The sequence below is a fragment of the Pseudorasbora parva genome, chromosome 4 (genome assembly GCF_024679245.1).
Source record: "Pseudorasbora parva isolate DD20220531a chromosome 4, ASM2467924v1, whole genome shotgun sequence".
Classification (NCBI taxonomy): domain Eukaryota; kingdom Metazoa; phylum Chordata; class Actinopteri; order Cypriniformes; family Gobionidae; genus Pseudorasbora; species Pseudorasbora parva.
Genome location: NC_090175.1, coordinates 58,184,236 through 58,211,735, shown reverse-complemented (window position 1 = coordinate 58,211,735; position 27,500 = coordinate 58,184,236). Strand labels below are relative to the sequence as shown.

The 27,500-nt window shown below is 41.3% G+C and overlaps 3 protein-coding genes across 9 annotated transcripts in view; 1 reads left to right on the top strand and 2 right to left on the bottom strand.

The window, feature by feature from the left end:
* The window catches only part of adprhl1 (ADP-ribosylhydrolase like 1), a 9,824-nt gene extending 2,275 nt beyond the window's left edge, over positions 1–7,549 (bottom strand). Inside the window, exons 1-5 of one of the 2 annotated variants that reach the window (XM_067442888.1) lie at positions 7,305–7,549; positions 4,155–4,319; positions 3,005–3,130; positions 1,642–1,782; positions 954–1,078 (exon numbers count right to left, since the gene is read on the bottom strand). In XM_067442888.1, the coding sequence (XP_067298989.1) occupies positions 954–1,078; positions 1,642–1,782; positions 3,005–3,130; positions 4,155–4,319; positions 7,305–7,521 (774 nt within the window). In that variant the 5' untranslated portion in view covers positions 7,522–7,549. The remainder of the gene's footprint in view (positions 1–953; positions 1,079–1,641; positions 1,783–3,004; positions 3,131–4,154; positions 4,320–7,304) is intronic. The other variant, XM_067442889.1, reaches the window with a different exon arrangement.
* A 4,081-nt stretch (positions 7,550–11,630) lies between these two features.
* On the bottom strand, positions 11,631–18,679 carry dcun1d2b (DCN1, defective in cullin neddylation 1, domain containing 2b). Of its 4 annotated transcripts, none has more exons than XM_067442333.1 (7): positions 18,657–18,679; positions 15,459–15,663; positions 15,222–15,390; positions 12,718–12,848; positions 12,561–12,643; positions 12,217–12,313; positions 11,631–12,046 (listed from the first exon to the last, which is right to left on the bottom strand). In XM_067442333.1, the coding sequence occupies exons 2-7, from the start codon at positions 15,619–15,621 to the stop codon at positions 11,970–11,972; spliced, it is 720 nt and encodes a 239-aa protein (XP_067298434.1). In that variant the 5' UTR covers positions 15,622–15,663; positions 18,657–18,679; the 3' UTR covers positions 11,631–11,969. The 4 variants fall into 4 exon arrangements, with proteins under 4 accessions (XP_067298434.1, XP_067298433.1, XP_067298431.1 ...); XM_067442332.1 differs by lacking the exon at positions 18,657–18,679 and adding an exon at positions 18,474–18,602; XM_067442330.1 differs by lacking the exon at positions 18,657–18,679 and adding an exon at positions 17,560–17,710.
* The window catches only part of LOC137073639 (transmembrane and coiled-coil domain-containing protein 3-like), a 39,834-nt gene continuing 30,841 nt past the window's right edge, over positions 18,508–27,500 (top strand). Inside the window, exons 1-8 of one of the 3 annotated variants that reach the window (XM_067442326.1) lie at positions 18,518–18,659; positions 19,568–19,669; positions 21,480–21,865; positions 22,032–22,211; positions 24,474–24,668; positions 25,671–25,799; positions 26,457–26,549; positions 27,210–27,399. In XM_067442326.1, the coding sequence (XP_067298427.1) occupies positions 21,488–21,865; positions 22,032–22,211; positions 24,474–24,668; positions 25,671–25,799; positions 26,457–26,549; positions 27,210–27,399 (1,165 nt within the window). In that variant the 5' untranslated portion in view covers positions 18,518–18,659; positions 19,568–19,669; positions 21,480–21,487. Of the gene's footprint in view, positions 18,660–19,567; positions 19,670–21,479; positions 21,866–22,031; positions 22,212–24,473; positions 24,669–25,670; positions 25,800–26,456; positions 26,550–27,209; positions 27,400–27,500 lie in introns of those variants that run through there. The other 2 variants (XM_067442327.1, XM_067442328.1) reach the window with 2 other exon arrangements.

Sequence of the window (27,500 nt, the reverse complement as noted above, 5' to 3'; positions counted from 1 at the left end):
TCTGACGATCAGCTCACAGTGGGTTGATCATCTGACGATCCGCTCACAGTGGGTTAATCATCTGACGATCAGCTCACAGTGGGTTAATCATCTGACGATCAGCTCACAGTGGGTTAATCATCTGACGATCTGCTCACAGTGGGTTAATCATCTGACGATCAGCTCACAGTGGGTTAATCATCTGAAGATCCGCTCACAGTGGGTTAATCATCTGACGATCAGCTCACAGTGGGTTGATCATCTGACGATCAGCTCACAGTGGGTTAATCATCTGACGATCCGCTCACAGTGAGTTAATCATCTGACGATCAGCTCACAGTGGGTTGATCATCTGACGATCAGCTCACAGTGGGTTTATCATCTGACTATCAGCTCACAGTGGGTTAATCATCTGACGATCAGCTCACAGTGGGTTAATCATCTGACGATCAGCTCACAGTGGGTTAATCATCTGACGATCAGCTCACAGTGGGTTAATCATCTGACGATCAGCTCACAGTGGGTTAATCATCTGACGATCAGCTCACAGTGGGTTAATCATCTGACTATCAGCTCACAGTGGGTTAATCATCTGCCTATCAGCTCACAGTGGGTTAATCATCTGACGATCAGCTCACAGTGGGTTAATCATCTGACTATCAGCTCACAGTGGGTTAATCATCTGATGATCAGCTCACAGTGGGTTAATTATCTGACAGACTCCTCCCCAAACGGGTTAATAAAATAATTAATTAAGTCCTGATAAATAAAGTAAAAATAATGACAAGTCAACAATATAAGATACTAAGCCATAATGACATAAAAGGTCAAAATTATGATAAAAATAAAGTAATTAGATAAAAAGTCAAAATAGGAAATAGAAAAATAACAGATATACAGTGTGTTTGTGTGTGTGTGTGTGAGTGTGTGTGTGTGTGTGTGAGAGAGAGAGAGTGTGTGTGTGTGTGTGTGACCTTGTCGGTCTCGTCAGCATCGTACGGCTCTGGAAAGCTCGCTCTGCTCTCTCCGTCTGCGATCCCTCGCTCCTCCAGATAAAACTGCCACTTGGCCTCAAAGTAAAACCACTTCTCCTGGTATTCTGGACACAGAGGGAAACACGTCAGGATGTGTGTGTGTGTGTGCTGCGGTCAGATGTCCCCGCTTCACCTGCCGTGTGTGTGTGTGCTGCGGTCAGATGTCCAGCGCTTCACCTGCCGTGTGTGTGTGTGCTGCGGTCAGATGTCCAGCGCTTCACCTGCCGTGTGTGTGTGTGCTGCGGTCAGATGTCCCCGCTTCACCTGCCGTGTGTGTGTGTGCTGCGGTCAGATGTCCCCGCTTCACCTGCCGTGTGTGTGCGTGCTGCGGTCAGATGTCCAGCGCTTCACCTGCCGTGTGTGTGTGTGTGTGTGTGCTACGGTCAGATGTCCAGCGCTTTACCTACCGTGTGTGTGTGTGTGTGTGTGTGTGTGTGCGCTACGGTCAGATGTGCAGCGCTTCACCTGCCGTGTGTGTGTGTGTGTTGCGGTCAGATGTCCTCGCTTCACCTGCTGTGTGTGTGTGTGTTGCGGTCAGATGTCCCCGCTTCACCTGCCGTGTGTGTGTGTGTGTGTATGTGTGTGTGTGTGTGTGTGTGTGTGTTGCGGTCAGATGTCCCCGCTTCACCTGCCATGTGCCGGATGGTTTTCCTGCAGTACTCCTCCGCTTTGGGGATGACGGTCAGGAGGTCGCGACCCCAGCTCTGCAGCGGTTTACCCTGGATGGCGTATGAAGCGAAGAGAGCGGTGCAGAGAGAGCCCAGGAACCCTGAGCAGAACACACTCATCAGACAGACAGAACAACAGACAGACAGACAAAACAACAGACAGACAAAACAACAGACAGACAGAACAACAGACAGAACAATAGACAGACAGACAGACAGACAGAACAACAGACAAAGAGAACAACTGGCAGACAGAACAACAGACAGACAGACATACAGACAGACAGGACAACAGACAAAGAGAACAACTGGCAGACAGAACAACAGACAGACAGACAGACAGAACAACAGACAGGACAACAGAATAACAGACAGAACAACAGACAGACAGAACAACAGCCAGCCAGACAGACAGACAGACAGACAGAACAATAGACAAAGAGAACAACAGGCAGACAGAACAACAGACAGAACAACAGACAGGACAACAGACAGACAGACATAACAACATACAGACAGAACAACAGACAGGACAGCAGACAGACAGACAGAACAACAGGCAGACAGAACAACAGACAGACAGACAGACAAACAGACAGAACAACAGGCAGACAGACAGGACAACAGACAGACAGAACAACAGGCAGACAGAACAACAGTCAGACAGAACAACAGACAGACAGAACAACAGACAGGACAACAGACAGACAGGACAACAGACAGACAGGACAACCGACAGACAGACAGGACAACAGACAGACAGAACAACAGAGAGAACCACAAACAGAACAACAGACAGACAGGACAACAGACAGACAGACCGACAGAACAACAGACAGACAGACAGAACAACAGACAGACAGAACAACATACAGACAGAACAACAGACCGACAGAACAACAGACAGACAGACAGACAGAACAACAGACAGACAGAGAGAACAACAGACAGACAGAACAACAGAGAGACAGACAGAACAACAGAGAGACAGACAGAACAGCAGACAGACAGAACAACAGACAGACTGTGTGGGGGTGAGTGTGTGTGTATGTGTGAGAGAGTGTGTGTTTGTGAGAGTATGAGTGTGTGTGTGTCTGTCTGATGAGGGATGGATAGATTAGGGATGAAGGGATGAGGGATAGGGAGATGAGGGATGAGGGATAGAGAGATGAGGGATGAGGGATGAGGGATAGAGAGATGAGGGATGAGGGATGAGGGATAGAGAGATGAGGGATGAGGGATGGAGGAATGGATAGATGAGGGATGGAGGGATAGAGGGATGGAAGACAGACACTGATCCTCGTGTGTGTGTGTGTCCCGCACCGATGGGGTGATTGTGGGTCATTCGGCCTGTCTCAATGCTCACTTCCACCAGATTGTCCAGCCGCTCGGGCTGCCAGTAGCGCATCCCCACACACACGCCTTTAGTGGCGGCTCCGTGACCAGAACCTGACAGAACAACACCACACACAGATCAGATTACCCAGAGCAACGGACAGACAGACAGACAGAATGACAGAACGACAGAACAACAGACAGAACGACAGACAGACAGAACAACAGACAGAACGACAGACAGACAGAACAACAGACAGAACAGCAGAGACAGACAGAACAACAGACAGACAGACAGAACAACAGACAGACAGACAGACATACAGAACAACAGACAGACAGACAGAACAACAGACAGACAGACAGACAGACAGAACAGCAGAGAGACAGAAAGAACAACAGACAGACATAACGACAGACACACAGAACAACAGACAGAGAGAGAAAGACAGACAAAACAATAGACAGACAGACAGAGAGACAGAACAACAGACAGACAGACAGAACAACAGACAGACATAACAACAGACAGACAGACAGAACAACAGACAGAACAATAGACAGACAGAACAACAGACAGAACGACAGACAGACAGAACAACAGACAGACAGACAGACAGACAGAACAACAGACAGACAGACAGACAGAACAACAGACAGACAGAACAACAGACAGACAGACAGACAGAACAACAGACAGACAGACAGACAGACAGACAGACAGACAGAACAACAGACAGACAGACAGACAGACAGACAGAACAGCAGAGAGACAGAAAGAACAACAGACAGAGAGAGAAAGACAGACAAAACAATAGACAGACAGACAGAGAGACAGAACAACAGACAGACAGACAGAACAACAGACAGACAGAACAACAGACAGACATAACAACAGACAGACAGACAGAACAACAGACAGAACAACAGACAGACAGAACAACAGACAGACAGACAGACAGACAGACAGACAGACAGACAGAACGACAGACAGACAGAACAACAGACAGACAGACAGACAGACAGAACAACAGACAGACAAAACAACAGACAGACAGACAGACAGACAGACAGACAGACAGACAGACAGACAGACAGACAGACAGACAGACAGGTTCTGAATGAAACCCTGCTGTACCTTTCTCATTGAACGGCGTGTGCCAGGCTAACAGGAAGTTGTTGGGCTTGAGGTTGGCGCATGCCTGCGCAGTACTGGGCTCCGGAGCTCTGCCCTGCAGACTCACCATGGCCCCCACATAGAGCCGCACCAGCTCACGGTACAGATCCTCCAGACACCAGTAATCTGATGAGGACACACACACACACACACACACACACACGTGTTTGTTTTTGTGAAATGGGAGGACATTCCATAGGAGTAATGGTTTTTATACTGTACAAACCGTATTTTCTATCCCCTTACACTGCCCCTAAACCTACCCATCACACACACACACACACACACACACACACACACACACACACACACACACACACACACACACACACACACACACACACACACACACACACACACACGCACACTGCCCCTAAACCTACCCATCACACACACACACACACACACACACGCACACTGCCCCTAAACCTACCCATCACACACACACACACACACACACACACACACACACACACACACACACACACACACACACACACACACACACACACACACACACACTGCCCCTAAACCTACCCATCACAGAAAACATTCTGCATTTTTGCATTTTTATTTCTAAAAAAAACCTCCTCCTGTATGATTTATAAGCCTTTTGAAAAGTGGGGCCATGGCCATGATCAATGCCTGGGCTCTGGAACTCGACCCTGCAGACTCACCATGGCCCCCACTTAGAGCCACACCAGCTCTCTCTCTCTCTCACACACACACACACACACACATACTCACACACACACACGATTAAACCCTGCGGCTCCGGAGCACGCGTGGCATCCCCAGCACTAGTCATGTGTCAGGACGAGTTTAGCTGTGATTAACCGCAGCTGATTAGAGTGTGTGTGTGTGTGAGTGTGTGTGTGTGTGTGTGTGTGTGTGTGAGTGTGTGTGTGTGTGAGAGTGAGGCGGATGGAAGGCATTTCCAGCGCATTAGTGCTCCCGAGGGAAGCAGATGAAGCCGGACTCTCGTGTGTCCATCACTGATGCTGACAGCGAGCTCAATTAGGAGCTGATTGGCTTCTGCAGACTCAACGCTACTGATATATGACTGTTTATCTGATCGCCGCTTAGCCTCAACTTATGAGCAAACGTTCATTCAATGTTATCAATAACGTCCTCAAAACCAGAGGTGGACAAACTACTCAACTTCATTACTGGAGTAACAGTACTGCTGGTCAAATATTACTCCGTTACGAGTGAAAGTTGTAAAAACAGATTTTTACTGGAGTAAAAGTACAGAAGTATTTGTTTTCAGAAGTACTTCAGTATCAAAAGTAAATGTCCTTCTTTATGTCGCCGCATTATTGTATTATAGTTGTCTAAATGCACATTATGCCATCATGGTTTAAGCCAGTCAGTGACGCTCCATCTGACACACTAGCAGACGACTAACTTAAACTCATTTAAATACTTGTAGAAAAGTTACAAAGCTGCTGTCACTTTAAGGCCGAATGCACGGATCCAATACACTGATACACATCTGATATTCTCACACTGTTCACCTTCACTGAAGACAGAATCAACTTTGTTTATGTCAATCCTCCACTAAATGAGCATTTGGACATCCGTCTTCTTCCATTTTGCTCTAAACTATAAATCAGTGTTTAATAAATGCTGTGAAATCATTGAACTTCACGAGACTCTACAAGAGTGATTCCTGAAAGGCTTTCTGCAAAAACCCAAACACCTTTTAAAGAAGAAAAAAATCATCACTGACTTTCAAAGCTGCGACAGAAACGACTTTCCACTTCGAGGACCTTGATAGAAATGTAGTGGAGTAAAGAGGACGATATTTGTCTTTCAGATGGAGTGAAGTTAAAGTCAGAAGATTACAGAAAGAATAATACTCCAGTAAAGCACAGAGACTCTAAATGAAGAGAGTTTTTGCTTCAAATAAGATAAATAATCTGCCAATGGGGTGAGAAAAATAATCTTGTTTTCTGTTTGAATTAAGATTATTTTTCTCACCCCATTGGCAGATTATTGATCTTATTTGAAGCAAAAACTCTCTTCCTTTTGAGTTATTTTTTCCCAAATGTTTCTTGTTTTAAGACGTAGTTACTGTCCACCTCTGTTAGCACAAAAGCATTATTTATACATCGCTCATGGAGCGTTTATTTCGGGTATGGAGCCGGACTGAAGCCGTTATTTACGACAGATTATCGTGTGTCAGCGCATTAGAAAGCACACGGACGGCCGTGACCCGAGACTCTATTCTGGGCCCGTTATCAGGACCTGTGTGTGTGTGTGTGTGTGTGTGTGAGTCATGATGATCAATCCACATTTCAGAGGGATTTCACATGCATTCATCCCTATTCTGAGCACGAACACTGCAGAGAGATTACACTCGGTACATTAATAGACATCACTTACTGTGTGGAAAACAACCATGGACAAAACTTCTCATTTGTGAGCATTATCAAACACTTTTAAAGCAAACAGACAATTATTGTTTCATGTTACAGTAATGTACATTATCATAGTAAATAATGAGATTAACATGAACTAAAACACATGCGTTAGAAGTTTTGTTCATTGTGGAAACAATTTTTCTGAAATAATTAGTAACACACACACACACACACACTGCCCCTAAACCTACCCATCACACGCACACACACACACACACACACACACACTGCCCCTAAACCTACCCATCACACGCACACACACACACACACACACACACACACACACACACACACACACACACACACACACACACACTGCCCCTAAACCTACCCATCACACACACACAGACACACACACACACACACACTGCCCCTAAACCTACCACACACACACACACATTCTGCATTTTTACTTTCTCATAAAAACTCCTCCTATGTGATTTATAAGCCTTTTGTAAAGTGGGGCCATGGGTAATGTCCTCATATTTCACCCTCTCCTGTAATACCTGTGTCATACCCATGGCATTATACACATTTGTGTCCTCATATGTCACGATAATATGCCCACATGAGACATTTTATTTCTCAAGATTCTTGGATGAACAGAAAGTTCAAAAGAACATTGTTAGAATATTTAATACCGATATAAAATCATTGTGAGTGTTATTCCCCAGGTCAGTCTCACCGGTGACGAGGGCCTCGGCTGTGGTCATGAGCATCAGGGCTCCGTCGCTGAGCGGCCATTGATCCGGATCCAGCTTTAGGGCCTCCAGACCCCCGAGGGCCCCGAGCTCTCTCTGGATCTGAGGCCCCGAGACACACACTTCCCATCGGGATCCCAGCGCGTCTCCCACTCCTCCCAGGACCAGCGCAGCCTGGAACTTCTCCATGAGATCCGACATCTCCGGTGCGACTGTGTGTGTGTGTGTGTGTGTGTGTGGTGGGTAGGTTTAGGGGCAGGGGCAGTCTGTGTGTGTGTTTGTGTGAGAGAGATAGAGAGAGAGACTGTGTGGTGGGTAGGTTTAGGGGCAGGGGCAGTGTGTGTGTGTGTGTGTGTGTGTGTGTGTGTGGGGGCATGTTTCTGTGACATATGAGGACCCAAATGTGTATAATGCCATGGGTATGACACAGGTATTACAGGAGAGGGTGAAATATGAGGACATTACCCATGGCCCCACTTTACAAAAGGCTTATAAATCACACAGGAGGAGTTTTTATGAGAAAGTACAAATGCAGAATGTGTGTGTGTGTGAGAGAGTGTGTGTGTGTGTGAGAGAGTGTGTGTGAGAGAGTGTGTGTGTGTGAGAGTGAGTGTGTGTGCATGTGAGTGTGTGTGAGAGAGTGTGTGTGAGTGTGTGTGAGAGAGTGTGTGTGTGTGAGAGTGAGTGTGTGTGCATGTGAGTGTGTGTGAGAGAGTATTTGTGAGAGAGTGTGTGTGTGAGTGTGAGTGTGTGTGTGAGAGAGAGTGTGTGTGTGTGAGAGAGAGTGTGTGTGTTATCAGCGACTCTAAGCTCCGTCAGGTGTGTCCTAAAAAGGCAATGGCCATGATAGTCCCACACACACACACATGCCGGAGACTCGGATCAGCTCAAGTGCCGACAGGAGTATGGAGCCAGAATGGTGACTTTAAAATTTGGCATCACAAATTAAAATTGTCATTGAAAACAAAAGCAGAACTGAAAAAGGAAACATTGGCATTGAAACATTTGCATTGAAAACAGTTGTATTGGCATTGAAACAAGTATTGGCACTGAAAAAATAAAATTATTAAAATATTACAATCGTATTCTTTTATTGAATTGGGATTTATTTGTATTTTTCAATGACAATCTTCAGATTTTTTCTTCATGTCACTCTTTTTCAGTGACAGTTTTTTTTTACAATGTCAGTTTTTTTTCAATGTCACTGATTTTCAGTTTCAACTTTCTGTCACTGTTTTGGCGTGGAGAGGGGCGGGGTCTGAGGGGAGGGGTAAGTAGAGCGTAGTTTGCATATCATTGCATATAGGTATATAGGAACCCATCACCAGCTCTGAAGCCGCATGACAGATGTCCAGTTTACCGGGAACTTTTTCTGTGCCAATACTTGTTTCAATGCCAATACAACTGTTTTCAATGCAAATGTTTCAATGCCAATGTTTCCTTTTTCAGTTCTGCTTTTGTTTTCAATGACAATTTTAATTTGTGATGCCAAATTTTAAAGTCACCATTCTGGCTCCATACAGGAGCAGCCAATCACGCTGCACAACACACTCTTCTTCCTCAGTCATTCTGTCTTGTTTCCAGTCTGATGATCTGACAATTCTTATATCAAGATGCATTTACTAGATCAGTAAAACCACATGAGATATTTTTTCTTGTTTTGTTGCAAATAAAATAAAAATGAAGAGAGTTTTTCTTATTTCTGTTCGGGACGGAAACAAGAGTTCAATCAGAAATCAGATTATTTCTCTCACCCCATTGGCAGATCATTTGGCCTGTTTTAAGCAAAAACTCATTTAGATTTTATTTTTAAGAAAACAAGAAAAAATATCTCATGTGGTTTTACTGATCTAGTAAATGCATCTTGATTTAAGAATTGTGAGATAGATTTGTTGCATTTTTCTGCAGTGTGCTCCGGCGAGTAAAGCACTTTTCTTATCTTAAAAGTTGGAATTTTTTGCTCATTAATCTGCTCATAACTCCAGTAATCAGTGTAATATTCCTCCAGTGTAGATCATCTGTTCTCTCTGTGAATATGTAGTAAAGTGTGATTTATTCCTGATCATCATCATCATTACTGCAGTCTTGCATGATCACTAATCGCTCTAATATGAGGATTATCAACACACATTTATGATTATCAGCGTTGGAAACCTCTTTTTTTTGTTGTGGAAATCAGAACAATTTTTTGTTTTACTTTTATTCGAGGATATTAAAGGGATCAAAAGTGACATTTATAACGCTACAAAAGAATCTATTACAAGTAACGGCTGTTGATCTGCTCACCTGAGAATATATCACACACTGATAATAATCATAAATGATTAGGGAGGGCAGCAAATCATCACATTATAATGATTTCTCAACTCATTTCTGTGATGACGTCTTTCAAAAACTACATTTCTTCAGGAAAAAAAACCCGCATTTCAATCTTTTGACCTGAAGTTTCCTGTATGTTTATGGTCATGTGCTTTTGGAGATACAGCAGATTTCAGCAAAAACATTTATTATATATATATATATATACATTGGTATAATATAATGTGAGAGTGGAGAATGAGTTGTTAAATAATCTTTATTTACATGCACTGATGTGATGAGCTGAACTGACCGTCACACACACACACACACACATACAGAACGAAACAAAGCAAACTGAGAAACAATAAAAACTGTGTTAAAATCTGACCGCAGAAACTCGTCCAGACGAACAGTGTGTGTGTTTGCTGAACCAATATCACAAACACATGTTCATGTTTCTGCCACGGAGATAAACCATTTTAAACTGAGACTTCTCTCTCCGTCCTGACTGCTTTCACTTCTGTGCAATTTAGACTTTCAGCATTTGCATTTGTGAATTTATAAAATCACACAACTGGTAGAAAAAAGTCAGAATTGTGAGAAAAAACGTCAGAATCCCGAGAAAATAACAACAAAAGAAACTAAAAAAAACACACACAAAAAAAAACAGAATCCTGAGAAAAAAGTCTGAAATCTGAGAGAAAATGAAGAATTCCAAGAAATACATTTGCAATTCAGAGAAAAAAAGATCCGATTTCGGAGGAAAAGAGTCAGAAATCTGAGGGGGAAAAATGTCAGAATTTCAAGAAAAAATTCAAGAAAAGTCTGAATTCTGATATAAAAGTAAGAATTCCGAGAAATTATTTTGCAATTACAAGGAAAAAGTCAGAAATCGGAGGGAAAAAAGATCAGAATTCAGAGAAAAGTCCCAATTCTGCGAGAATAAAAGTACCAATTAAAAAACTTGAAATTTAAAGAAAAAATATCCGAATTCCGAGGAAAAAGTCAGAAATACGAGAAATAAACTTGCAATTCCGAGAAACAAATATTCGAATTCAGAGGAAAAAAGTATTCAGAGAAAAGTCCGAATTCTGCGAGAATAAAGTCCGAATTCTGCGGGAATAAAGTACGAATTCTGCGGGAATAAAGTCCGAATTCTGCGGGAATAAAGTCCGAATTCTGCGAGAATAAAGTCCGAATTCTGCGGGAATAAAGTACGAATTCTGCGGGAATAAAGTACGAATTCTGCGGGAATAAAGTACGAATTCTGCGAGAATAAAGTACGAATTCTGCGGGAATAAAGTACGAATTCTGCGGGAATAAAGTACGAATTCTGCGGGAATAAAGTACGAATTCTGCGAGAATAAAGTACGAATTCTGCGGGAATAAAGTACGAATTCTGCGGGAATAAAGTACGAATTCTGCGGGAATAAAGTCCGAATTCTGCGAGAATAAAGTCCGAATTCTGCGAGAATAAAGTACGAATTCTGCGAGAATAAAGTCCGAATTCTGCGGGAATAAAGTCCGAATTCTGCGAGAATAAAGTCCGAATTCTGCGAGAATAAAGTCCGAATTCTGCGGGAATAAAGTCCGAATTCTGCGAGAATAAAGTCCGAATTCTGCGAGAATAAAGTACGAATTCTGCGAGAATAAAGTCCGAATTCTGCGGGAATAAAGTCCGAATTCTGCGAGAATAAAGTACGAATTCTGCGGGAATAAAGTCCGAATTCTGCGAGAATAAAGTACGAATTCTGCGGGAATAAAGTCCGAATTCTGCGGGAATAAAGTCCGAATTCTGCGAGAATAAAGTACGAATTCTGCGGGAATAAAGTACGAATTCTGCGAGAATAAAGTACGAATTCTGCGGGAATAAAGTACGAATTCTGCGGGAATAAAGTACGAATTCTGCGAGAATAAAGTACGAATTCTGCGGGAATAAAGTACGAATTCTGCGGGAATAAAGTCTGAATTCTGCGGGAATAAAGTACGAATTCCAAGAAAAGAAAAAAGGAATTCTGAGGAATAAACTTGTAATTGTGAAAAAAAAGGTCAGAACGGATAAAAAAGGTCAGAACTTTGAGAAATAAAGTCTGCATTCTGTGAAATAAATGTGCAATTGTACGGGAAAAAATCAGAATAGCTGGAATAAATGGCCAATTGTGAGAGCTAAGGAAGCAATGAGCAGCAGCTGTGTGTGGTGCAGTCAAGCCTCCAGACGTGCGGAGGGCGGATGGGAAACCTGTCCAGACTGCAGCTGTTCATCGGTGCTGTAAACGCTCTCGCAGACATTTACATTCTCTTATTGAAAGAGTCCATTTTGAGAGGCTCGGCCTCCCTGTGTGCGCTCATTATAGAGTCGGACTTCCTGCCGCCACGATCGGCCGCGCAAACTCCACGAAGTCATCGATGAGCACCGGCCACGCGCCTGCAAGCACAACATTCAGCATTAGAGGGTTAGATCAGCCAAACAGGTAAATCCTGTCGTTAATTCCTCCTGTGGTTGGACAGCCGTCAGGTTTAACTCCGCGGTCACACGCGGCGTTAACATGCAAACCAGTGGAAGAGTAAAGAGTGTGATAAACTGATCCATCTCACCTTCCTCGTCGTAGTTGGACATGTCGTCTGCAATCACGTTCCCGAAGTCCAGCAGCAGGTACCACGAGTCTTTAGAGATGGATTTTTTATGGTGCTCCTTTACAGAAACAAGACGCAAAGCCGTCATTGATTCATCAAATTAGTCCCTCCAGTTTTTTGCAAAATGTCGCTTTTTTTTGCGATCCTGCATTTGTCATTTCACCGCAAAATAATCACAAAAAAATCATAATAAATAAATCTTATCTAATTGAACCATCTCTAATTAATTTCAAGCTGTAATGCATTGTTTTCATGAGGATATGGTGCTGTGAAAGCGTTTTTCTGATTATGGTCATGTGACGTACCAGGAGGAAGGTGTTCCAGAGGTCCAGGAACTTGAAGCGTCCGGTCAGAATGAGGTTCCAGTAGGCCACGGCCATCTCCAGATCTGAGACAGAGGCAATCAGGGTCAGACCAGCTCTCCACAAAACAGCACAAGTGTTCCCTAAACCAGGCGCTCACCTAAAGCCTTCTGGCCAGGGCTCTTGGCGAAGGCAAACGTGAACTGATAGAAGTCTCTGAACTTCCCAGAATCCTTCAGCTCCTGCTCTAGTCTGGGTAAAATACCCTTCAGCTTCTCTGGACTGTCGCAGCTAGACAAACGAGCACAGTAAGAGTTAACATCAGCATCTGTCAGAAATCTGAAAAACGCTTGATATACACCGATCAGGCATAACATTATGAATATCACGGATCTCTTCATCACGGCTCCTGTTAGTGGGCGGGGTATATTAGGCAGCAAGTGAACATTTCGTCCTCAGAGTTGATGTGTGTGAAGCAGGAGAAATGGGCAAGCGTAAGGATTTGAGCGAGTTTGGCCAGATTGTGACGGCTAGACGACTGGGTCAGAGCATCTCCAGAACTGCAGCTCTTGTGGGCTGTTCCCGGTCTGCAGTGGTCAGTATCTATCAAAAGTGCTCCAAGGAAGGACCAGTGGAGAACCGGCCACAGGGTCATGGGCGGCCAAGGCTCATTGATGCACGTGGGGAGCGAAGGCTGACCCGTGGGGTCCGATCAAACAGACGAGGACTATTTCAGCTACACAAAGGAGAATGTTGACCAAAAAGAGGTACTTTGCATGGAGTGTCAGAAAGTTGTGGCCACAAAACAAGAAAACACCACCAATTTGACAGATCACTTAAAACGGCACCACAAAGCTCTTTACGACGAATACAAAGCAGGGCTCGACATTAACGCTTGTCCGGGACAAGTGAAAGAGAATTTTACTTGCCTGACGGACAAGAGCCTGATTAAAACAAAAAATAACTAGCAAATCACCAAATGTAAGAATGTTTGTGCATTAGTGTAAGTGGCGATCGATAGTGAATAATAATAAGGTCGATCTGTTGACGCTCGTGCAGCCTCTCGAGAAGAAATTACAACACTAGAGCGTTTTCCTGAACACCATCACGACTGAAAATGACACTGATTTCATATGACAGCTTCATATAATTAACATTCACTTAAAGTCACTTACATTTTAGATGCAATATTTAATGTTTTTGTTCAATTTCAGCAGCGAAAATCGTTCACAGCAGAACCGTAACACGCCTCACAGCAACAAGTGTGTTACTGAACGATTCAGTGTTTGAATGAATCGTTTGAATGAACGACTCAGTGACTCACTCATTAAAGGTGCACTATGCAACTTTCCGTCCACTGGAGGGTGCCTAAACAAAGGCGTACTTTATTTAGGCCAAGTGTGAGCGCAGCATCTTGGGACATGTGGTCTTGGATGCGGTTTTTAACGTTACTGTAGTGAAGCAGAGCAGGACCGAGTGTTGAGGAGCTGAGCACGGCCGCTGGAGCGATTGACAAACACAAGCCTCGCGAGCACCGGGACTTTTATTATGACGGGACACAGTCGCCAAGCGCACGCACTTCCGCTTTTTCCGGTCATGATTATAAGGTGAAGCAGGTACAGCAGCTCTGTTTATCATATTAGATACATTTAAGTGTGTTTAAAATGATGTTCTGACGTTCCTCTGAGCGTTGGCTCGGCGCTGCTGTGACATGTTCACACTGCTAAGAGTAAAGCGCTTCTGCAGAATAAAACCGAGGGTCGCAGATATGACGCGATTGACCGGCGACTCGCTCAGACACTATGCTGACACGTCCCGGTCATTGGTTAAATAGCAATTATCTCACAATTTACAATAGTTGGACACATTTGGGATATTGTAGGTACTCAACTGAACAAAATATATAACACCGGCCTAGTGGTTTTTGGATATTTTACTGCAAAAATACTACATAGTGCACCTTTAAGACGGTCACCTGCTGCCACCTACTGGAGGTTTAGTTTCATGTTTGCACATACTTTCCAACATTTCTTTTTGTCACTTGTAATGAAGCTTGCTTATTAGTGAAATTATTAATATCATGGAATGGGAATTATTGACTTAAGCCTGGATTTGTGGCACTCAATATCGCAATATATATCGTTGGGGGAAAAAATATGGCAATGTAATTTTTTTCCAATATCGTGCAGCCCTATGTCACATATAGGCAGACTGAGTAGCGTTTAACGCCTTTATCATTAAAAGTGCTAAGAAAAAACATCCATATAAAATCTGACGTGCTTAAATCAAATGCGTTATTTCCCATTATCGATACAATCGATCGATCACCTTTTAAAACGATATTAGATCGATATATGTCGTCCGGAAGGCCAACTTGCCGAACAGAGATGGATGTAGTTGGATCATAGGAATATAAATCGATACATCGATGTAGTAGATGAATCGTTACACCCCTAGCTGGTTCTGATAGAAAGGTGTCAGAATACACAGAGCATCTCAGTTTGTTGCTTATGGGGCAGATTAGCTGCTGACCAGTCAGGTGCCCACAGCACACCTTGGTGGAGTCCATGCCTTGATGGGTCAGGGGGACCAACACAATATTAGGATGTTATGTCTGATCGGTGTATATACTTTTGTAGATCTAGCTGATGTTAGATGTCTCACCCCAGATCAGACATGCCATCCAGGAACTCTCTGCGGCTGAACTCGCATTGGGTCGCGGCTCTAAACTTCCAGGCCACGATCAGGACGCCGACGCTGGCTGGATCCAACATTAGGTCGTCGCAGAACTGCTGGATTCCATCAATGCCGATCTTATTCTCGTCCTGAGGATCTGCAGACACAAGCAGCAGCAGCAGCACAAACGAAGGTCCACAAACACAGAGGCACGCGGCCGCTCACCTTTATAGCGGTTGTACAGCTGATCCAGCTTCTTGCGGTCCACGGCCGCTTTCATGGAGTCTCTGTGGTTCTGGAAGCCATTTTCCGAGGCCGTGTCTCGTCTCCAGTCATTATGGGTCAGGCAGTACAGAGCGCTTCTCTCTGCGGCCCGAGTGAAGGACATGACCTGGCGGATCTTCTCCTTCTGGCTCGACTTCAGTTTATGCTGGAGGAACAACAACACCGTTAGTTACAGTAAACAGCGCTAGCTAGGCAAGGCCATCACCCGACTGTGGAATATCAGATGAACACACTGCAAACAATGCTTTTCTTACTCAATTACTTTTACTTGTTTAGTAAATACTTCTTAATGTAAGAATTTTTAGATATTTTGACTAGAAACAAGACAAAAATACTGTCTTGTTTTGGGGAAAATAACTCAAAATGAAGAGAGTTTTTGCTTAAAATAAGATAAATAATCTGCCAATGGGGTGAGATTAATAATCTTGTTTTCTGTTTGAATTAAGATTATTTTTCTCACCCCATTGGCAGATTATCAGGACGCCGACGCTGGCTGGATAAATGTATTTGTTCCCAAAACAAGACAATTACTTTTGCTTGTCTAGTAAATGCTTCTTGTTTTAAGAATTTGTAGATGTTTGGACTAGAAACAAGACACAAATACTGAGTAAGAAGAGCATTTTTTGCAGTTTAAGTGGCCAACTTCACTATCCATAACGTTTACAATGCATTTATGCCAGAACATCATCCTTCTGACTTCTTCAGTAGAAAATATTTCAAAATCTTTAAATAATTTCTCACAATTCTTGTGATATTTCTGTCTGAAATCACATTCTTCTCTACTATATAGTATGCGGAAAACATGAGCGCCAACAGAGTGCTACGTCCGAATTCGTGGTATTCGAAAATTAGGCTGGACACATTGGTTCCTTGCCACTGTCGCCTTTGGCTTGGCTTGCTCAGTTGGGGACACTAAAATTTCAATCTAAGTTATTCAACTAAATATCCAAATAAAATTCATTTATTAGGTCTTAATTAATTGAATAAACTATAATACTGATCTGCCAACATTGTCTCTCTATGATAAATTAAAATAAGCTGATAACATCACTGTTTACTCCAGAACGACTGTACAGCCCAATCTAATTCTGCTGCAGTATTGTCCTGTTTAACACTGAAGCTGCTCTGACACAATCGTCCTTGTAAAAGCGCAATATAAATAAAGTTAACTTGACTTGACACTGTTTACTATCCCATGAGGCCACAAGAGCGAATGGAGGTGAAGCGAAGCAACTGATGGTTAATATCAATCATACTACACATTCATCTTTGAAAACATCCCGTATTATAGAACACTTTCTGTGTATTCCTATATTCCTTGTTCTGTGTTATCCCTTTTTTTGTACTGAATTATAATTATGCAATAAATAAAATAAAATCCTGCCCTAAGGTACTTTTTAACGGTCGTGAAGTTCAAAAACTAAGCGCACTTTTTAACGGTCGTGAAGTTCAAAAACTAAGCGCACTTTTTAACGGTCGATGTTCACATTCAAAAGTGCGTAACGTTACTCCATACTCGATTTCAGACGCAGAGATAAGTAAAAAGTACGAAGTCTGAGACAAAAAAATCGGCAGGCCGTTTCTATTTTTATTTCGTGGCGAAATTAAGCTTCGATAAAATGTAAACTGACATCACATATACTTAAAATTATGGTTGTTTAAACACAAAAAATCGACAATTAAACATATCTATACATGGATCGCCTGAATAAAACGTTTAATCCAACCGTCATCATAAAGTATAATGTGTCAGCTGCTATAATACCACAGTATTTATTACCACATTCATATATTATGGTGTATTTACAGAGCATTACCATGGAAAGTGTTGTTTTTAGTTTATGAAGAGCTCAGTATTAGTGTAGGAACGGCCATCAGTTCCGGTGTTCCGTTTTGATTCGGAGCTCTCAAAACACACTCCGTTTGCTTCATAAACGGACGCGCGGAAACGCCACGATAACGCGATTGAAGCGCGGATCGAGCGTCTATTAGCAGTCATCAAACATTACAGATAAACACTGCCCCCTGCGCGCCCACCTACCATCTTCATCTCCAGCCAGCGGAGCTCTCTGTGCGCATGCGCGGAAACCAGCGGCCACTGGCGGATGGGGGAACTCTGGGAAATGTAGTTTTTTACATCTCTAACAATTTTACGCACAAACACTGCATGTGCAAACATGTAATAGTTATAAGTTATGAATTGTTTGTTATTACATTCTAATTACATCAACATTTTGATTAGTAATATAGCAAAATCATACAGCGCAACCTGTAATTTTTTTCATATTTAGTGACTGACTCTAGTCATTTGCTGCATTTATGGAAAGCCATTTCAGCCACATAAATCATGTTTTATAATCATTTATGACTGAAAAAAAAGACATAAAAAGGTTGAAATTATGACAAAAAATGTATCTCATAATTATTACATCACATCAAAATGTTGATGTAGAATGTGATCATTTAAACTTTTTGGGGAAAATTAGGGAACAAATTTGTAAAATGCGCACACGATTTATAAATCGAGGGAACAAATTAGTAAAATGTGCGCATGATTTATAAATCGAGGGAACTAATTAGTAAAATGTGCGCATGATTTATAAATCGAGGGAACGAATTAGTAAAATGTGCACACTAGTACTAGTACTTTTTTTTACTGCATGTCATGTGCAGGGCTCCGTACAATTAAGTTTTAGCAGAGCTTGATTTTTTTTCTTGTGTGACAAAATAGGCTCTCATTTGTACCAGGAGCAGTGCGAGACAAAAACTACATTTCCCAGAATCCCACGCGCTACTGTTATGATTCAGTCAGGAGTGAAGACTGTTGTAATGATACAGCTAAAACACAAACAATGACTGAATGACAGCACATAATGTTCGTCGATCTCCAGCGAACTGTCGGTGAAGTTTAGTCTAGTATGAGCTGCTCAACTGCCTCTCCCGCAAAGCCGTTACCTGCTCCGGGAACCGAGCGCGGATCTCACCGTCACCGCCGACCGGGAGGCTCGCGCCGGTTACAGCCGCTGGTGGTCGCTCGGTGTGCGCGCGCAGAATGTGGCAGTATGTGGCGTCACAAGAGCGCGATTGTTTCCTTCATTTACTGACGAGTTCTTCCAGTTTTAACAGCTGTACACTCACCAGGTAACGTTATGAGTTAGTTCTCTCTTTCTGTTTATCAGCGTTGATGTTATCTCGCAGAATGCCATGTCAATAAACGTAAAGCTTACCTGAATAATAATAATAATAATGACAATAACGCGTTTGATGGACAGGTCAGATCGCAATAACAGTGATTAGTCACAATTAATCTCGCGAAGTCAGTTGACAGTTGGTCAGTTATTTAAATTATTTTTAAACATCAGCAACACGTCATCGCTGTGTCCGTGTCTCATTAGGATAAATATTTAATGGAGATCCTTAATATTTTTAGTAAGTTTTTTGTCTGTCCCCAAAATTACTATTTGAGTTTACAATAAACTTAAATCATAAAAATATATGTTTGTTACCTAAAAAAACAAACATTCACTGAAATAAAATATACTAAAACTTAACCGTATATTTATTTTATTTTCCTGATGTACTTAAATAACTAAGAATGATACTAAAATAATACTGACATTGCATTTTTAGAAAATTAACCCAACCATGGCATCACACTCCTTTTGATATATGATTTTATTCATTATTTTTGGGCAGAAGCTCCTCCCACTCATGCATATTCCAATATTGACAGCCAATCAGAGTCCATCCTGCGAGCATTTAAAGCGACAGGCGACAAAACTAAGAACAAACAGAACTATATTGTGTGTTATTGTGGACGCTGATATAGTTATCGTACGGGACTTTAGACAATGTGCTATTTCTACAGACTTGAAAGAGTATAATAAAACACCTATTTTAAAATAGCCTCGCATTCATTTCCCACCCTACATAAAAGTTCTCTGAAATATGACGCCTACCCGGTTATGCCACATTCCACGACTAGCACAATATTGGTGGATGAAGTGAAGTGTGTTATTGGGTTAATTCCTCAGGGATGATTTCTGCAGGATGTAGGTGTGACCGACGGCCGGTGAGCACACACTTCAGGCTTGTTTGTGTAGTTTGTGACACACCTTCACGGTGACACACTTTCAGATTTCGTTTGTCAGGTGAGTGCTTGAGCTTTCATATCTAATATTTACAGTAATATTCCCTGATTCACGCACACTGTCCTTGTGCTGTTCTGGGATCTCTCGCGTTGGGACGCTGGTGTTTGTGTAAATCTATTTATTTAATATTTCAATATAGATTTTTATTTAAATTTTAGATTTGAGTAATTTTAGTACTTCAACTTAAACATTTATTTCAGCATTTATTTCAAATTATTATAAACTAAGTTTTAAGTTTTTCATGTAATATTTCGGTATTATTATATTATTTAGTTATTTATTGTTATTTAATTTTTTTCAGCTGAATTTCAAATTTACCAAAAGCATTTTTAATAGTTTTAGTTAACAACAAGCTTATTTTATTAACCTGGATAAAACCATATAAATATTTTTTACACTAATAAAATAAAATATAAAAAAATGAATAAACTAAATAAAAAACTTAAAATTAAAAATAACATTGACAAAAACACAAAAAAATACTTTGTGAAAAAATGTATATGACTCAATTTATGCAATATCCCCAAATTTGCATAATTATAGTTTTTATGAATATTTTAATCGATGTTTTGGGTAAGTTACTCAAAAAAAAAAAAATAGTTACTAATATCATCTTCAGTAGTGTAATTAGATTACTGTACAGATCACTCTGTCCAAAAAAAACTATTTAATGAATTATTACTAATTACCTTTTAAATCCGATATCATCTAGCGATTCAAGGACATGAAACCTCTCTTTTAATTTATTCAAATATAACATAAAACTGCATAAATTATTCTAATTAAATGACCAAAGTATTGTGAGAAAGTTAGACTTTAAATTTGGATGTTAGTTCCACTAATTTATTATATATATATATAATATAATTGTTCTATACATTACATCAGAAGTTTAAAATACAGAAAAAATAAAAGTAATTTTTCAAGGTAAAAGTAATTAAATTGCAATAACTAATTACACCCAACACTGTCTGATTTTAATACATATAATTTATAGTTTTAGTAATTTTTTTGTGTTTTTTGACATTTTTATGTGTTATGTATATCATTTTAATTTCAGTTTTAGTTCTTTTAGTACATCAAGTTAAAATAAATTAACATAAAAAGCTTGCCTAGCTGAAATAAAAGACATTTAAGGTTTTGTGTATTTTATTTTATTTCAAATAATGAAAAGTTTGTTCATGGTATTAGTTAAAATCTGCATGAAAGGGTCTTTTCTCCTCTATTGTGCCGCATATCGAGTTAATCGCGTCACAAACAAGAACAGATGTGGGCGGGGCTTGATCGTGTCTGTGGGGGAATTGATTGGATGGCTGTGGTTTTGCCATTGGCTGATCTCATGTGAGTGACAGGTGGCCCCGCCCTCATCATCAGAGAAGAGATGAGTGAGTTCGACCCCAGGGAACACGCGCTCATAAAGTGTGTATAATAATAATAATAATAATAATAATAATAATATGTAAATAAATACTTTTATAATAAAGTGTGTGTGACTATAAAACACTGGGTAGGTTTAGGGATGGGGTGTAGTTGTAAAGTTAAAAAAATATTTTTGCTAAATGGAAATATGACAAATGGTAGTAAAAAGTCCACAAATTGCATTAAAATGAACACGTATTTTGATTGGCGACGACAGTCATGCGTCAGACGTAACACGACACTGTCATTATTTTACACCAGCTAGAGGGCGCATGACTTTAAAACGTTAATATAGGTCGTAATAACGCGCTTGAAAATCGACCTATACAGTCTGATTTTTTTGGAGGACAGGTTGAATTAATGAAGTAACCCTTTAGTGTTGTGTTGCCAGCGGGTGTGATGCGAGGTGTGTGTGCAGTGCTGTGTGTCGGCCTGGTGGTGGCGCTGCAGCCGAAGCCGGTCCAGCATGGACAGCATTGGGTGACGGAGAACTGCCGGCGTCTCTCCGCCCTCCTCAGGCAGAAGAGCTCGGCCGTCCGTAAGCTGGGCGGAGCCGCGGCGGCGCTAGAGCGCGACGAGACGCTAGCTCAGCCGGAGAAGCTGTTCCGCGTTCACACGCTGGAGGTGTTTCAGCGCGAGCTCAACGAGAGCGAGAGATCCGTCTTCCAGGCCGTGGAGGGGCTTCAGCGCGCCCTGAAGGGAAACCTCAGAGACGTCGTCAACATGAAGGACAGCAGCCGGCAGAGACTGCAGGCGCTCAGGGAAGCCGCCATCAAGGTCAGTCACCAGCCAGATTAAGCTATATTACATACACCGATCAATCAGGCATAACATTATGACCTCTTCATCACCTGTTAGTGGGTGGGGTATATTAGGCAGCAAGCGAACATTTTGTCCTCATCAGTCCTCAGTCAAGCCGATAGATTGATTGATTGATTCACAGGAGGAACAGGAGTACATGGAGCTGGTGGCGGCGGAGAAACACCAGCAGGAGGCGCTAAAAGTGGCTCAGGACCGAAACAAGACCCTGTCCATGCTGGACGAGATCCTGGAGGACGTGAGGAGGGCGGCGGACCGCCTGGAGGAGGACATCGAGGAGCACGCCTTCGACAACAACAAACAGGTGAGGAGTCACGCCATGCAGTTACACGCCGCACACCAAAACATGCTAGTTCATGCTAACAACATGCTATTTCAGCTAGCAACATGCTAGAAAACATGCTAATTCATGCTAACAACATCTTAATTCACACTAGTAGCATGCTACATCATATTAGCAAAATGTTAGCAAACATGTTAATTCATGCTAGCAACATGCTAATTAATGCTAACAACATGCTAATTCACACTAGTAACATGCTACATCATATTAGCAAAATGTTAGCGAACATGTTAATTCATGCTAATGACATGCTAATTCATGCTAACAACATCCTAATTCACACTAGTAACATGCTACATCATATTAGCAAAATGTTAGCAAACATGTTAATTCATGCTAGCAACGTGCTAATTCATGCTAACAACATGCTATTTCAGCTAACAACATGCTAGCAAACATGCTCATTCATGATAACAACATCCTAATTCACACTAGTAACATGCTACATCATATTAGAAAAATGTTAGCAAACATGTTAATTCATGCTAGCAACATGCTAATTCATGCTAACAACATGCTAATTCATGCTAGCAACTTCCTAACAAACATGGTAAATCATGTTAACAACATTCTAATTCGTGCTAGCAAACATGCTACATAATATTAGCAAAATGTTAACAAATATGCTAATTCAGCTTATTCATGCTAGCGAACATAATTAATGCTAGAAAACATTCTATATCATATTATTAAATATTAGCATATATGCTAATTCAGTGTTAATAACTTCAATGCTAAATAATGCTAAAAACATGTTTTATCAGGCTAACAGCGTGTTAAAACATGCTAATTAATGTTAACAACATACTGATTCATACTAACAAAATGCTACATTATATTAGCAAAATGTTAACAAACATGTTAATTCATGCTAACAACATGTTAATTCATGCTAACAACATGGTAATTCATGCTAACAACATGTTAATTCATGCTAGCATTATGCTAGCAAACATAGTAAATCATGATAACAACATTCTAATTCGTGCTAGCAAACATGCTACATAATATTAGCAAAATGTTAGCAAACATGTTAATCATGCTAACGACATGCTAATTCATGCTAGCAACATGCTAGCAAACATAGTAAATCATGCCAACAACATTCTAATTCGTGCTAGCAAACATGCTACATCATATTAGCAAAATGTTAACAAACATGCTAAGTAATTCAATGCTAGCAAACATACATGATAAATCATGCTATCAAAAGGTAAATAATGTTAACAGCGTGTTAAATCAAGTTACCATCATACTAAATATTGATTAGATCGTTAGAACATGTCAAAATGTAAATTAATGCTAACAACATATTTTTGTTCATACTTAGAACATGCTAGCAACATACTCGTTTCTTACGCATGATTTCCCCCCCAAACCAGCAGATATTCTGTATTTTAACAATATTTTAAAACATACAAGCAACAAAGATTATTCTAAATATGTTAGCAAGGTATTATTTCATGCTAATACATTTTTACAAAATGTTAGCAACATGTTAAATAATGTTAGTGAACATGCTAATTCATACTAGCAGCGTTCTTGAACATGCTTATTCTTACTAGCAGCGTTCTAAAACATGCAAAAATTATTCATCATATTATTTCATGCTAATTCATTTCTAAAACATGCTAGCAAGGATGTTAAATCATGCTAGTAACATGCTAATTCATGCTAGCAGCATTCTAAAACATGCAAAGAATATTCTAAATAATGTTAGCGACATATGATAATACATTTCTACATGCTAGCAACATTTTAAACAATGCTACCAACATGCTAATTCATGCTAGCAGCGTTCTAAAACATGCAAATAATATTTTAATAATGTTAGCATCATGTTATTTCATGTTAATACATTTCTAAAAAAATGCTAGCAACATGTTAAAAAAAGTTAGCAACATGCTAATTCATGCTAGCAGCGTTCTAAAAAATGCAAAGAATATTTTAAATAATGTTAGCGACATGTTATTTCATGTTAATACATTTTTAAAAATGTTAGCAACATGTTAAATCATGCTAGCAAAATGCTAATTCATACTATAAGCGTTCTAAAACATGCAAAGATTATTCTTAATAATGCTAGTGACATGTAGATTAATTTCTAAAACCTGCTAGCCGCATGCTAATTCATACTAGTTAACTTTTTTAGTAAAACCTGTTCAGCCAACATGATTTAGTCATCAAACTGCACTGATGATTCGTGACCGTCTCTGTGTCCAGATGAAGGGGGTGAATGTGGAGGCCGTCCTGAGGGTGGAGGAGGATGAGGAGGACGGGAAGAGGAAGAACAAGTCACAGCAGGAGAACAAGGGCAATCTGGGGCTTAGCATGCTAATCGACTCGCAGAACAACCAGTATGTGCTAACCAAACCACGCGACTCTACCATGCCCCGCGCTGACCACCACTTCATCAAGGTCAGCCTCTGACCTGAAAAAGATTTTAGAAAAAACATTTTAGATTATGTGTCATGTGTGTGAAAATGTTAAATTATGTTTGCGATATGCTAATAAATGCTACCAACATGTTAAATCAATTTAATGACATGTTAATTCATGTTAACAACATGCTAAATCGTGTAAGCGACATTCTAATACATGCTAACAAAATGCTAAATTAATTTAATGACATGTTAATAAATGTTAACAACATGCTAAATCGTGTTAGCGACATGCTAATACATGCTAGCAAAATGTTAAATCGATGTAATGACTTGTTAATTTAATGCTAACATGTTAATCCATGGTGTCGACCACCACTTCATCAAGGTTAGCCTCTGACCTCTGAATGTCGCTGGAGCTCCGCCCGAACACATTTTAGATTCAGAAACATCACCGTCTTTTTACTAACACAATTCTATATATATATATATTATTATTAATGCGCATAATTACAAGCATTCATTAATTGACATATTAATCAGAGCTCATAGACTTTAATACTAAGAAGACGGATGTCCAAATGCTCATTTAGTGGAGTATTCACATAAACAAAGTTGATTCTGTCTTCAGTGAAGGTGAACAGTGTGAGAATATCAGATGTGTATCAGTGTATTGGATCCGTGCATTCGGCCTTAAAGTGACAGCAGCTTTGTAACTTTTCTACAAGTATTTAAATGAGTTTAAGTTAGTCGTCTGCTAGTGTGTCAGATGGAGCGTCACTGACTGGCTTAAACCATGATGGCATAATGTGCATTTATACAACTATAATACAATAATGCAGCGACATAAAGAAGGACATTTACTTTTGATACTGAAGTACTTTCACTCGTAACGGAGTAATATTTGACCAGCAGTACTGTTACTCCAGTAATGAAGTTGTGTATTTGTCCACCTCTGGTTCTCAGGATCTGAAGCGATCTGTGCGGAATAAAGTGCTGACGGGTGTGTGTGTGTGTGTGTGTGTGTGTGTGTTCTCAGGATCTGGTGCTGGTGGTCATGCTGTCTCTGCCCTGTGGCTGGATGTGTGCGCTGATGGGACTGCCGCCCATGTTCGGCTACATCATCTGCGGGGTTCTGCTCGGCCCGTCGGGACTCAACAGCATTAAAGTGAGCGATGAAGAACAGACACGCGTGTGCGTTTACACGTGTGTGTGTGTGTGTGTTTGCACTGATATTTTCGCATGCGTTTTTTTCGTATTCGTGATCTGAAAAATTCGTCACGCACAGAGACCTTGCAGACTGAGTCCGATGCGTATTAATGAATACGCTACGGGGAAAAACGCTAAATTAGGTCTTCAAGTATTGAGGATTTTTTTGTCCTCTCTCCTCTTAAAAAAAAGAAAAAAGAAAGAGGAAATATTGTGTCCATCCACTCATGGGATCGTGTAAAGAGGAAGGAGATTTCAGCCTCATTATCAAGCGGGATTATCCAGAGCGATCCAAAGTTTACTTTAGTGTCAGTGGCTCAGTTTGATGCTTTGCTAGCGATACTAGAACCACATATTAAGAAGACCACCACCAATTTCTGTGAATCGACTGATCCTGAACAGAGACTGGCAGTATATGTCTGTATGGATCTGCCAGCGTGCACACGCAGAAAATGCAACCTGTTTCGAGTTTTTTTTTTTCACGGACGAAAGTTTCGGAGGCAGTGTAAGCGTGATCGACATAACGTGACGTCGAATTTATTTTTTGACGTGCGAAAATTTTTCATGTGAATTTTGGACTCAGTGTGCTTTGGCCTCAACTGTGTGTCTCCTGCAGTCGATGGTTCAGGTGGAGACGCTGGGAGAGCTGGGCGTGTTCTTCACTCTGTTTGTGGTCGGGCTGGAGTTTTCACCAGAACGCCTCCACAAGGTAAGAGCCGGAGCTACGGTCAGCGAACTCTAGAGCTCAGACACACACACTCAGCTTTACTCATCCCTGTCCCGTTACTCAGAGCTTACTGCTCATCACTCAACACTATACAGAGGAGGGAAGGGTGGATGGATAGAGGGAGGGAGGGAGGGATGGATGGATGGATGGTTGGATGGATAGGTAGAGGGAGGGATTGATAGATGGATGGATGGATGGATAGAGGGAGGGATTGATAGATGGATGGATGGATGGATAGAGGGAGGGATTGATAGATGGATGGATGGGTAGAGGGATTGATAGATGGATGGATGGATGGATGGGTGGAGGGAGGGGGGTGTATGGATGGATAAATAGAGGGAGGGATTGATAAATGGATGGATGAACAAATAGAGGAAGGGAGCGAAGGATTGGTGAGTGGATGGTTGAATGGATGGGTGTAGGGAGGGGGGGTGAGCTGCTCAATTTTAGGAATAGGAATAGTGTCCCATTCTTGTCTAATACAGGCTTCTAGCTGCTCAACTGTCTCAGGTCTTCTTTATCGCATCTTCCTCTTTATGATGCGCCAAATGTTTTCTAATGGTGAAAGATCTGGACTGAGATTCACAAAGTATTCCTTAGCCCATGGGATGGAGGGATGATGGATGTACTGTTGTCCTTTAGGTGTGGAGAGTGTCTCTGCAGGGCTCTGCTGGTCTGAGTCTGATGATGGTCGTCGCTGGACTGATCTGGGGTCAGATGCTCCACCTCCATCCCACACAGACCGTCTTCATCTCCAGCTGTCTGTCTCTCTCCAGCACTCCTCTAGTGTCTCGCTTCCTGGCCGGAGGAGCCAGAGGAGAGGCGAAGGAGGGTGAGTCTGTGTGAGTGTGTGTGTGTGTGTGTGGGCATGCTTTTGTGACATATGAGGACCCAAATGTGTATAATGCCATGGGTATGACACAGGTATTACAG

What these genes read in the sequence shown, in the direction of transcription:
- dcun1d2b (XM_067442330.1), bottom strand. Translation starts at nt 17,697, where the DNA reads ATGTTTGCACATGCAGTGTTTGTGCGTAAAATTGTTAGAGATGTAAAA. An exon ending in GCTGGCTGGAGATGAAGATG is followed by an intron (nt 15,664 to 17,559) that starts GTAGGTGGGCGC and finishes TTGTTCCTCCAG; the next exon opens with CATAAACTGAAGTCGAGCCA. An exon ending in GCTGTACAACCGCTATAAAG is followed by an intron (nt 15,391 to 15,458) that starts GTGAGCGGCCGC and finishes TTGTGTCTGCAG; the next exon opens with ATCCTCAGGACGAGAATAAG.